The sequence below is a fragment of the Cucurbita moschata genome, unplaced genomic scaffold (genome assembly GCF_002738365.1).
Source record: "Cucurbita moschata cultivar Rifu unplaced genomic scaffold, Cmos_1.0 Cmo_Scf00053, whole genome shotgun sequence".
NCBI classification, from domain to species: Eukaryota; Viridiplantae; Streptophyta; class Magnoliopsida; order Cucurbitales; family Cucurbitaceae; genus Cucurbita; species Cucurbita moschata.
In genome coordinates this window covers 362,800-375,258 of record NW_019268569.1, presented here as the reverse complement: position 1 = coordinate 375,258, position 12,459 = coordinate 362,800, and the positions used below count along the sequence as shown (strand labels likewise).

The 12,459-nt window shown below is 37.4% G+C and overlaps 1 protein-coding gene across 2 annotated transcripts in view; it reads left to right on the top strand.

Moving 5' to 3' along the window:
* The window catches only part of LOC111436325 (signal peptide peptidase-like 3), a 30,339-nt gene that overhangs the window by 8,665 nt on the left and 9,215 nt on the right, over positions 1-12,459 (top strand). For both annotated transcript variants that reach the window (XM_023074069.1, XM_023074070.1), the window contains exons 4-8: positions 8,573-8,692; positions 9,642-9,796; positions 10,250-10,429; positions 11,198-11,232; positions 11,315-11,471. In XM_023074069.1, the coding sequence (XP_022929837.1) occupies positions 8,573-8,692; positions 9,642-9,796; positions 10,250-10,429; positions 11,198-11,232; positions 11,315-11,471 (647 nt within the window). The remainder of the gene's footprint in view (positions 1-8,572; positions 8,693-9,641; positions 9,797-10,249; positions 10,430-11,197; positions 11,233-11,314; positions 11,472-12,459) is intronic.

Sequence of the window (12,459 nt, the reverse complement as noted above, 5' to 3'; positions counted from 1 at the left end):
TATAACTGGTGGGTGACAATAGATAAAGATGGTAGCATTTCATCTCTCTTCTTTAAATACAATACATACGGATAGTACCCAAATTCTTCTGTTATTATCTTTTGCGAACACTTTCACTGTGACTAGTATGATATTTTGAGAGCACTTCAAGGTATTTGATTTTGGGTCTATAAGCCCATTCAACCTGATAGGGATCTCCTTGCCGTTGAAGACAAAGAACAGGAGAAAATATTATGCAATATAAAGGGGTTGTATAAGGTGGATTTTTTCGAAGTGCATTTTGAAAAATGGACTATAGACACCTATCTCAAAGTTCCCCAAATGCCCTCTTATGTTTTTTTTCTTTTTTTCTTTTATTTGATAAGAGACAATTTGTACAAGAGGGATGTATAATCCATGATGTTTGCAAAAGACCTTCCCAATTTGCAACGAGGGAGGTATAACTATAGGAAGTAAAAATATTAGACAATTTACACCAAGATATAGCTTGGTAAACAACATTGTTGAAAAGTTTTGTGTAGGTCTGTGTCGTTTCTGCAAATATTCTCTGATTTCTTTCTTTCCACAGATTCCAAAAGAAAGCCATGATGAGGTTTTTCCATGATAGGGCTTTTGCGTTCTTGAAAGGGTGGTACATTAAGGCCATATCCAAAAAATCCTTTACCTCCCTAGGAAATGTGAGATGCCATCCGAATATATTAAGAATCGTTGTCCAGAAATTTTGAGTGTATGTGCATTGCATAAACAAGTGACTTTATGATTCATTTTCTTTCTTGCATAGTGGACACCAATTTGGAGAGAGAGTGACATAAGACATTCTTTTTTGAAGATTTTCACTTGTGCTTGGAGAGAGAGTGACATAAGACATTCTTTTTTGAAGATTTTCACTTGTGCTTGGAGAGAGAGTGACATAAGACATTCTTTTTTGAAGATTTTCACTTGTGCTGATGGCTTTATGCGCTATTTCCCAAAGGAAAAACTTCACCTTTTTAGGTTGATGTCCTTTCCATATTGTCTTTGCTAGCGTGAGATTTATTGCTTCTACTTTTTCCCTCATGTCCATCATCAAGGATTCTGTACGCTGGGAGCCAAGTTAGTGAGTCTTCTTTGCAAGTTAGTGAGTCTTCTTTGTTTGACAATACCACAGGGGCAAGGTCAAGGCTTAATTTGGCCCACTCTGTTGCTTCATTATCCTTTAGATTCCTACCAAGCTTCAAGTCCCAAAATTTGTTGACAACATTCCACGTTTCTTTACTTGTGGCTTTTTTTGTTGTGAGAAAGCCTGTACAAAAGTGGATACTTCAAAGCTAGCGTGGTGTTTTCAATCCATGGGTTGGTCCAAAATGATGTGCTTCCCCCATTCCCCACCTTATGGCGAGTTCGGTGGGTGATGAGATTTTGATGTTTCTTTATGTACTTCCAAGGCCCTTTTGTAGAGGATGGAGGGAGGTGATCTTTGTTTGATGTAGGAGTATATTTAGCCTTTATAAGATTTCGCCATAAGGCCTTTTCTTCATGATGATATCTCCATATCCATTTGGCGAGGTGAGCTGTGTTATGGCCACATTTAGACAACCCTCTTATGAGGAATGGATTAGAGTTAGAAACCTACTGATGGATAAATGATCATCTGATACCTTCAAGAAAGTCGAGGGGTGATGTGATGGCCACATTTAGACACCCAACAAGACTCTCTCGAATGGATATGATGAAGGTCAATGGTTAAAGAAAATAAGAAGGGGTTTCTCCCATCCCTCGCATCATCATTAGCATCTCCAACCTTGGTCTATGTTCAACCATTTTTTTGACGCTGATTACTCCATTGGTTACTTGGATGGAATCCATGGAAGACCACCACCATCGACAAAGGAAGCTGTTGACACGCATGCTGCTTGTGAGTCCTCTCTTAACAAAGGAACATCAAGGAAAGTTACCCATGTGCAAACTATTCAGCCGTTCCATCGAGCTCCCAAAACTGATCATTCTTTGGTACTTGTTGCAGTGGCTAATAAAGAATTGCACCCACCTGGTTCTTATTGAACTATTGCCCCCTCTCTTTTACAATCCTCCTTCCCCCTTCATCTGAATTGCCTCCTACCCTATCTTGTTCTTCTCCTCAATCATTCAGCACCAATGTGTACTCAACTCGTCTCAGCTCACAACATCATTATCTGCTCAAGCCAACACAACCTCCCCCTCTCTTATCAGACCCGCGTAAAAAACCCATTACCGAGATCGCACTACCATTCTTACCTAACCCATCACCTATTTTCCCCTACTTGACCCAACAACTTTTTTGCCAGATCCATCTCTTAAGCCAATTTTCATCCATAACAATCGTGCTCACCTATCCTACTAGTGCAAAATAATCAATGTTCTCTCACAAACCAGATCCAAAGGTTGACGATCTTCTACCATCCCCTTCTCCAATTTGGTTGAAGGCTCACCAACTAATTATCCCCTTCTTCCCCCTCCCTGCCATCTTTATCCACCGTTTTCAAACCCCAAGACGCTGAACTATCCTCTCTTCACTTGGCCATTAAAAAGTCAACCACTGACCATTCTTCCCTCTTGCCTAATCCTTAATACTGTCCTACAGAAGTTTATTTTCCATCGCAAACCATAGACGGGTCCTAACAGAGAAATTGGGATCATAAGAGGGCTTGGACCATGGATGAAGAGAGTTCTTATAAAAGGACTTCCTCTAAGAACAAAATTTCTTAGGAAAAGAAGTTTTCCTCCATTGACTGCCAGTTTATTAAGTTCATTCATTTGGAGCTCCCCCCATATTGTTTGGTTTTCCTTGGACACCATCAGATCGTTGGGTTGTATTCTCATCATGTGGAACAAGTTAATCTTTAACATTTTGGAAGATGTAGGAGGTAATTTATCCTTATCCTTAACCTTTCATTGGTTGGCGGTTTCGACTATGGATTACAGGTATTTCGGACCAAATTCTCAATTGAGAGATCATAGCTCATTGATCTATTGGCTCTATTGAACCAAATTAGGTTATTGGGGTCATTTCAACATAACCAGGAGGTCCTATGCAAAATCCAACCACAAGCCACTTGCTTGAGGCATTAAGGTCTAGCAGATTTATTGAATCTGTTTAGTTGATTGATCTTTCTCTTGTGAATGGGAAATATACCTGGTCAAATACTCAAGCCAGGATTCTCATCGATCAATTTTTAACTACTTACAGTTGCATCCACAAGTTTGAAAATGCTATGGTTTGATCAATATTTACTCGTATTGCCTCTAATCACTACCCAATCATGCTGCTTTAAAATTCAACAATGTCGACCATCTCACCACTCCTTTGTACAACTTTTATGAACTTGGTGGAATCTAACCCTTTTGATAGATTGACTCGGTCATAGTTTCATCCCAAAGCTTAAATAATTTAGACTGACTTAGATTGAAGGATACTACGAAAAGAGGGGTGAGTTTAATTAATGCTGCTGCTATTGGCACCAAGTTTGTGGATTTCCTTACCAAGCTCTTCATGAAGGTAGAAAGAACAGAGATTTTTGCCTAACATTAATGATTGGAGTCCTATATAGGACCTACACATAGATACCTCGGAAGTTCCTTCTTCTGATGATGAGATTTATAAGGCATTAAAGGATTTGGGCTCCAAGATCCCTTGGACCAGATGGCTTCACGGATGAATTCCTTAAAAAGTCATGGAACCCTCAAGATGTGTTCAATGAACTTTTTAGGGATGCCACTATCAATTCTAGCCTCAATGAAACATATCTGTCTAATTTAAAAAAAGAACAGTGCCAAGACAGTGGAAAAATCCATTCTTCTTTTACCTTTCATGGAACTAATAAGCCATGACTTCACCAAATTACTTTTTGCTTTATGGATTCTGTAGTGTGGGCTTGTAGTGTCTGCCTGCTTTGCAGCGCCTGTTAATTAATCTTTTCCTTTGATTGTTTATAGACATAAGGGCGACTGTGACCATTAGAGATAATTTTTACCATGAGTTTATGACTGGTACCGTAAGCTATTCATAAATAGTTGGAGGATTTGCCACAGATTTCACTTAACTAGGGGTGACTTCTGCCGCAGCAATCTTTAGCCATCACGGTCTTTATGAGGAAGATGATACCTAAACTAATAGAATAGCAGTACCATGTTGCTTGAATATAATCTAATACTCTGATTTCTCGTCTTTTGGATATTACACATCGACAGTATTTTCTCAAAGCACAAGCCATAGACTTACAACCTGTATACTTTTTGGTTTTCTCTTTTCTTAGCTTTCTTTTTGTTTTTTCCCCACTATTAAGTTCGAACTTTCTGTTTTTTCTTCAACATTGAGTATACTTTAAATTTAGAAGTAAAAAATAAAAGATAAATACTCTCTCATTCTCTCTCTCTCTCTCTCTCTCTAACATTTTGATGTATTTGTTATATCCTTAACTCTGACATAACTTGCTTAGTCTGACATAACTTGCTTGGTTGGACAGAGCTTTTTAAACTACAGTGTAAAATTTTGAAGAGAAACTTTCACGACTATGCAGTATGTTCAAGTCATGGAAATTTCTTAATCTTGAATGTATGAACGTCTTCTCATATTACTTTTATTTAGACTTTGCATTTTTTTCATGTTGTGTAACGACCCTAAATTTTTTACATAACTTAAGGTTGCTACTGTATACATATCATGAACATTTAATGCAGAAATAATTCAATTTAAACTTTATAGTAAACTTAACCTTAGTCTTGCATGCTTCATTTAAGGCCTTAAACGAACTAATACAAATTGAAATAAAAAGAAAAACAATACAAAATAAAATGTCCTATACTAACCTATATGCCACTAAATGGAAATGCAATTAACCTATACTAACCTATAGTCTACTAATATTTAAATACAAAACTATCCTAAGCATGTGCCACGGTCTTGTAGTTGCGATGCCACCGTCAGCCGAATAGAGGAGCCTTGCCTTTACCTGAAAAGTAGAGTAGCACATGGCTTGAGTATTTCAAATACTCAATAAGCGTCCTCCACTATCGGGGTTAAATGCAAATACATAGAGTTTCATGCATGGGACCTATCATAATAGTCCATTTTTCTACGGCGGCTTTCTTAACGAGCAACTTGGATGTGTACTTAATTTTCCTACACACAGTCCACATGTGCGAGTATGGACTCACCAGTCGGTTTGCACACCTTCTGGGCTCCTTTCTGGTTTGGCGAGCATTCTCTGGTAGCTGTTGATGTCGGACACCTGTTAGGAGTGGTGACTGTCACGACAGGATTATGACAAACATAATGAACGTTACCCTGCCTAGTAGTGTACGCGTCCGTTCTATCGTGAAGGAATATGGGTATCCCCTGATGCATGAGCACACAATAATGCATGAGGTCCCAACATTTTTCCATTTTAATTATCATTAGTACAATCCCGTTAGTGTCTCGTTCATATCATATCGTTTTCATACCATTTCTCATAACATTTCTCATACTTCTCATGTGTATGTCGGGGTTGTATTTCATGCTAGTTTGTAGTTTTGCATGTCAATCATAGCATATCATTCATGTGACATATCGATCATATCATAACGTTTTCATGCTTTCAAACATAATAATCCATATTGTGCATATGTTGTATCATATATCATAACAGTCACATAATAATCCCGAGCATGTCGTTAACATGTCATATCATAACATAACATATCATAAAGCATATTAGTTCATCAAATACAACGTAACAATCGCATTGCATAACGTTCACATATCATTTCATAACAGTTTGCATATACGGCCTGTGACACGTGCGAAGCCATGGGCACATGTCATCATACAACACACAATTATAACCAACAACGGTAGAGCCACTTACATGGTTGACCTTAGCTAGCGTTCTCCCTAATTCGAGTGTGTTAGCTCCCGTTCCTCGAAAGTGCTCCAAACTATCACCGGTTGTCGTTTTCTATTAAGTCGTTCATCGCCTTTCATTAGTATTTCACAATTCTAATATAAATTCAACTTAATTTGTGAAATAAGGCATTATAATGACCTCAATTACCTTATCTAGGGTCAAAATCAGGTTCGGGAGGGTCAGAACGGTGAAAAATGGCTATTTTTCCCTTATCAAGCTAAAGGAACCGAATTTGAGCCTCGGAGCCGAGCCGAACCGTCTAAGACAATTGAGTTGAAGGGCTGCTCTTTGCAGGTGGTGACACGTGGCGCAATAGAAGGCCGACGAGTGTGCATGCGGCTTCGGGTCAAGGTGGGGGTCGCGGGTCGTAGGTTATTACGGTCATGCTTGTCCAAGACGTGCTGCCTATGGTCGCATGGCAGATGTCCTGGTCTTGCTTGTCCAGGACGTGTTGTCCATGGTTGCATGCCTGTTCCAAACCCTTTTTACATGCTTTCATCCTAGATAGGTCTTTATCATTTTACGTTGGGTTAATACGGGGGTGTATGACCGTTCACCAAAACCATGTCTACACCCGTTAGGTCTAAAATGTCCCAAAATGTACTATAGGGGGATATGACTAGTAGTCACTACTTCCTACCCTGAGTTAAATGCTATTTAAGCCGTGGTATTTCTATATTTGTTTATAGTATAACGTTGCTTTCTTCAATTCTTCAAATCGTTTTCAAATGTATTTCATCGCTCACGTTTTCTAAACATTTTCTCGCAACGTGACTCGAGGCTCGAGAAATTTGGTGTGGGTTGGGCTGTAATTGGGCCTCGAGAAATTTGGTGTGGATTGCAGGCGTTCGATCGCTATCGGGTTGCAGACACGCGGATGGGTTGAGGAGTGTGGTTGGGCTTCGAGTGCGTCTTTAGGCCGTGTTTCTGTCACGGGCTTAGCCCGAAGGTAATTGGGTCGTGAACAGAGAGGTTTGGATATTGGGTTGTCGGTTGGGTATCCGATTCGGATTTGACCTGGATCCACGGGCTTCGTCTTCTTCACCTGAGATTTCACGATTTTTCCTCCACTAGACCTATTACACGATCCAAGGCCAAGAAGATTCAACAAGCATTCATTCTTCATCTACAAAATTGGATAGGCTCGGTTCAATCATCATTTCATGTGTTATAAGTTGATTCGATTGAGGAAGGACCGTTTGGAGCTTCAGAAGTGAATATTTGCACGATTGAAGTAGCGGATGAAGTTGCAAGCATCATTTTTTGAGTTGTTAAAAAACTTTATATATTTTTAATTTCATAAAGTTTGTAATCGTCAAATTGACTTCGTTTTTTGTGGAGATTTAAGAGGATCGGGATTAAATCCCGGCCACTAACTTCTTTTGTGGGGAGACTATAAATACTCACAAATTATAATGTAAAAATCAGATTTATGATTAATGAAATCGTTCACTCTAGTTGAGACTTTCCCCTTAGAAATCCGAGCATCATTTTTGCCATTTCTAAGTTTTATGCCATTCTTGGGGTAGATTGCATTTTCATGCAATTCTTGGGTAGATTGTATACAAGCCATTCAATCAAGCCTTGATCGAGTTCGATCGTGGAGTGACTAAATTTAGAACAAGGTTCCAAATCTTACTTCTAAATCTTTGATAGTAAAGAGGCAATCTAATTTTAGCCTTATCTCTTGGTTGATCCGAATTTCGTATAAGGAGGTGTTAATTTCTTTGATTCAAGGGTTCTTGCTTCAACAAAAGCTTGGATCGTTGGGCTGAGGACTTATCATCTCTTCTCGAATTCGATGATGTTTTCGATGGTTTCTCAACCGCCATGGCTCTATTTTCGGTGTAGCTTCCAACCTCACGACGTCACCGGTCTGATTAAGTGCCTAAGAATGTAGATTCGTTCCATTTTTCCCAACTTCCCAAACCTTCAGATCTCACCGGCGACTTAGTTTTCTCTCTCTTTCCCGTTCTCTTTCCCTCACTCTTTTCTCTTATTTTTCCTCGTAGGTAGGCTTTGGAGTGTGTGGTAGGAGGTTTGGGGGTTGTTTGGAACGGTGTGGACATCAAGTTTCTCTGGTTGGGCTCGCCGGATTTGCTTCAGATTTCTCTCTCGCTCGTTTCCTCTGTGTTTCTCCCTTGCAGGGTGTCTGGAGTGTATGGAAGAGGATGAGAGGCGTTTTTGGTGTTGTCTTGGCGAAGTGGGAGTGTCGGGAGGGAGTGAGACTGAGATGGGTGCGAGAATTCCGGTGCCTCGCCCGAATTCTCACGCGTTTTCCGGCGACCGCGCAAATTTTATTTTATTTTCCCTGCTGTCATTACATGTTGTTTTCTGCCCATGATATATTTTTCTAATGCTAGTAGAAGCATATGTCTGTCATCTTAATGAATAAAGAACTATATTCCCATATGTTCTTTTATTTTTTCTCAACGAAAGTCTGCTTTTTTCCTTAAAAAAAAAAATGCAAAAAAGATGTTTATTTTTTCCTTAAGAGCTGTAGTTTAGCATGAGTGCTTTTAACTCTCCATCTATGTTTATAATGCTTGGTTGAGGAATCTAAAAATGTAATTTATATATGTAAAGAAGTTAACAGGCTACATGTTCTGATGGGTTTATCAACTTATTTTTAGATAATGAATTTGGAAACTGTTTCTCTGTTGATTTAGATCTTTACAAGATGGTCTGCTCTGAAAAAGACACCGCTATCAATATTTCAATTCCTGTTGTGATGCTTCCCAAGTCCAGTGGAGATGCTCTTACCAAATTAATAACTGACGGAAAGAGAGGTGAGCCTTTCTATTTATGCAGATTCAAAGTTCATTGAAAAACATGATCTGTATGTGTTCTTGCTTACTTGGTATGTCATATTTAAGATTAAACCTTAAGCTAAAAGATGGTTCTATTGTGTATATATATAGATAAATATGCCAAAATGATTGACTTGAATCCTGCAAAATAAGAGGGCAGCTGGCTCTAAACCCATGGGATATTTGAAATGGCCACTGATTTTAGAACCAATTTTCTGAGGAATTTGGGCGAGGTGCCCTGTTACAGGTGCCATAATTATGCCTAGAAGAGTAGAAGCAGGGGTATGGCCATACAACACCTTAAAAAGGAGTCATCTGAATGGAAGTATGAAGTATGATTAGAGATGCTGTTTAATCGAACTCTGTCTAAGCTATCCATTGAGCCCATCGTTTAGGATTGGTAGTGGTTGTTTAGGATATTAAATTGGTTTTCAAACCATAACTATCAACCATTGTTTGCTTATCGAGTTGGGGGTGATATATTGTTCCTCACTTGAATTAAGTACCCTGACATTTTAGTAATTTCTCACGGAGCAAAGAACTCATAAATCTTGCCTTGGTTGGCCAAGGAGGCAAACTACCTAAGGAAAAATTTGGGCACTATAAGAGAAGGATATGGTTTTTGAAGGGTGAATACATTGGGTTTAATTTTCTAAGAGGGGAATACATAGGTTTATTTATGGAAGCTATCAACCACCATGAGAATTAAAGACCACGAGAGGTGAATAATTACTTCTCCTTTTTTCTTCTCTTTTTTGCCTTCCGACACCTTGAAAACACTGAAGAACTACTAGAGAATCCAACATAAGTAAACACTCTGTGGAAAGCAAAGTTATGAATCATAACTGCATTTCGTGATCCTCAAATAATTATTTTGTTGGTAAATGTTGTTTTCCAATAACGTGTCAAGTTCTGATTGTCTTTACAGTGGAACTTCTATTATATGCGCCAAAGCGTCCAATTGTGGACCTCTCTGTTGTGTTTTTGTGGATGATGGCTGTTGGAACAGTTGCATGTGCTGCACTTTGGCCTGAGATCACTGCCGAGCAGACTGAGGAGCGCTATAATGAATTATCAGCAAAGGTGCACTCATAATATTTCGTTGTGGGAGAACAAAATACTGCATCTAGATGTAAATAAATTTTTGATAATTCGATTACTTTTTTATCCATAATTTGGGCTCTGATTGATGTCAAGATCATGCATCTGAATGAGTACTCAGTTTTTGTTTTATTTTCTTCATGTTTTTCTGCAAATCATGCCTAGAAGCCGTAGGTTGCTTTGCCATGGGGAATGAATATCTGTTTCCAGGTTACTCTAGATTGAAAAATCTACCGTCTGTATTTGTAGATTGCACGTCACTATGAAATTTGTAGCTTAAGTGTGGACTTGAAGGATATGAATGGTTTTTCCGTCGTATTCATTTTATATTTCTACCTTTCACTTGGTTAGATCTTCTTCTTCTGGAATGATTTCCTTTTATCTGGAAATTATGCTTTGTTCCAATCTTACGAACAGCTCTTTTTTTTCCACCAGGAATCTTCCAGTCGTGAAGCAGCCAAAGATGACTTTGATGATGAAACACTCGATATTAATGCAAAGAGTGCAGTAGTATTTGTCATTACAGCATCTAGTTTCTTGGTGCTGCTATATTTCTTTATGTCTTCTTGGTTCGTTTGGCTGTTGATTGTTATGTTTTGCATTGGTGGTGTTGAGGTAATGACAATAACATTGCATGTATATTTTGACAACTGTGCTAAACTAGGATAATAATTTTTTTGTTCCAAGGAAAATGAGCATAATTTTGGAAATATAGTTTCTTTTCCTGATTGATCCTCAGCCTTGGGTGTAACCTCTCTCCAGCAAGGATTATAATTTCATATATTTATTTATTGTCTGAGAAGAATGGAGCATGAAAGAATCTACATTTGAGAGCTACGCTGTTATTTTTGTTACATTTACTTCTAAAGTTGTGATCTGTGCTTGTGCATTTCTCCAATTCCTGCCTGTCTTATTATTTGATAAATAGGTGTTTGTTTGTTCAGAAGGCAATTTTATTTGTTAATAAATTGTTTCATAAATAATTTTTCTTTTTAAACTTTCGAATGTAGTACAAAAAGTTCTAGGTCAGACTGAAACCACCATCTGTTAAGAAGGTAATTTCGGTCATGAAATCAGGATAATTGACGATCTTATAAATGGAAAAAAACGTACCATTGTTTTATAAATTGGACTTCTCTAATACTTGCAGCTGTTGCTTTTGTGCATGCACGATTTATGCATATCCACTTGAATTTTATTCTTGACAAGGCTTTACTGTGGGATAGCTTAGTCGTTTTTATCAGATTGGTTTCTGTCTATTCCATGCAAATATTTTCTTTTCAACCGGTGGTCATTTTGTGTGGCTTTATATTGCACATTGATATTTTACAGCAATCTGGTCGCTTAAATGTGTTTGATAGTTTGTAAATGTGTATCTTTCAGGGTATGCATTCCTGTATATTAGGACTGATATTAAGGTATGCTTGCTTGCATATTTCTTCCTGCTAAATTTTTTATGAATTTCATTCTATAATTTAGTCTCTATAATTTATTAAGCAGAAAAGGCAAAAGTTGTGGGCAGAAGACTCTGAATTTGCCTTTAGTAGGGAAGATCTCTGTGCTTTCACTTGTTGTGCTGCTTTGTTCCATAACTTTTGCAGTCGTTTGGGCTCTGAATCGGCGTGCATCATATTCTTGGGTTGGTCAAAATGTTCTTGTAAGTATACTTTCTACTTTATTTTTTATTTTATTTTACTTTTTTAAGTTCTTCTAATTAATCAATGATGGAGATGGGAGAGTTCTTTCATGGGTATTTTTGGAAACAAAAGGCCATGTATATCTACTTTCTTTTTTTATTTGGAGATGAGAAATCATTTGAATTCAAATTGGTAAAAATATTAAAGTTGATAAAAGTATTTATTGTAATTAATTAGCTTAAGTTTTTAGGTCCTGTATTTGAACTCTTGGAATACTATTTCCTTCCTAATTAATATTGAATTCCACTTGTTAGGTCTTCTACATATTTTTAAGCCATAAGTGATGGAGAGTGTTAAATTAGTGATATAAATTTACTGTAATTCATTAGTATTAGTTTAAGCTTTTGAGTTGATTGATGATTTAACGTATATCTAATTATGATATAATTAAATTGAACATAATCCATCCATTTAAACTTTAGGATTGATTGAGAATTGAACATGGTATCAAAGCAAGAGGTCCTATGTTCGAACTTTTGTAATGACATTTCCTTCCCAATTAATTATTTGTTGGATCTTTTACAAATTTTCAAGTTCACAAGTGAGTGGAGGGTCTATGATATAATTAAAATTTTCATAATCAATCAGCTTTAGCATTTAATTCGAGTGAAAAATCTATTTAGTTTTCTTTTAAGGACTGTTAATTTTCATCCGTATCAACTAATGGCCGACTTGGTAAGCTGTAAACTAGATTATTTGTCTTTAAGATTGCGAGTTTTACCTTTAGTGGTTTCCTAATGAAGATATTAATGCTTTGGGTTTTTCTAGATAATATCAAATGCTGTCGAGTTAGTTCCCACGTATCATGTTAGTCAAGTTTATATATCTGTTTTGGTTGTAATGCTCCTAGTTGAGCTTGTTCTTTTGTTTCATTTTTGTTCCTTTTCTTCTTCACTCCCTCGGGACTGATTCCTGAACATGAAAAAAAAAAAAAAAAAAAAAAAAAAA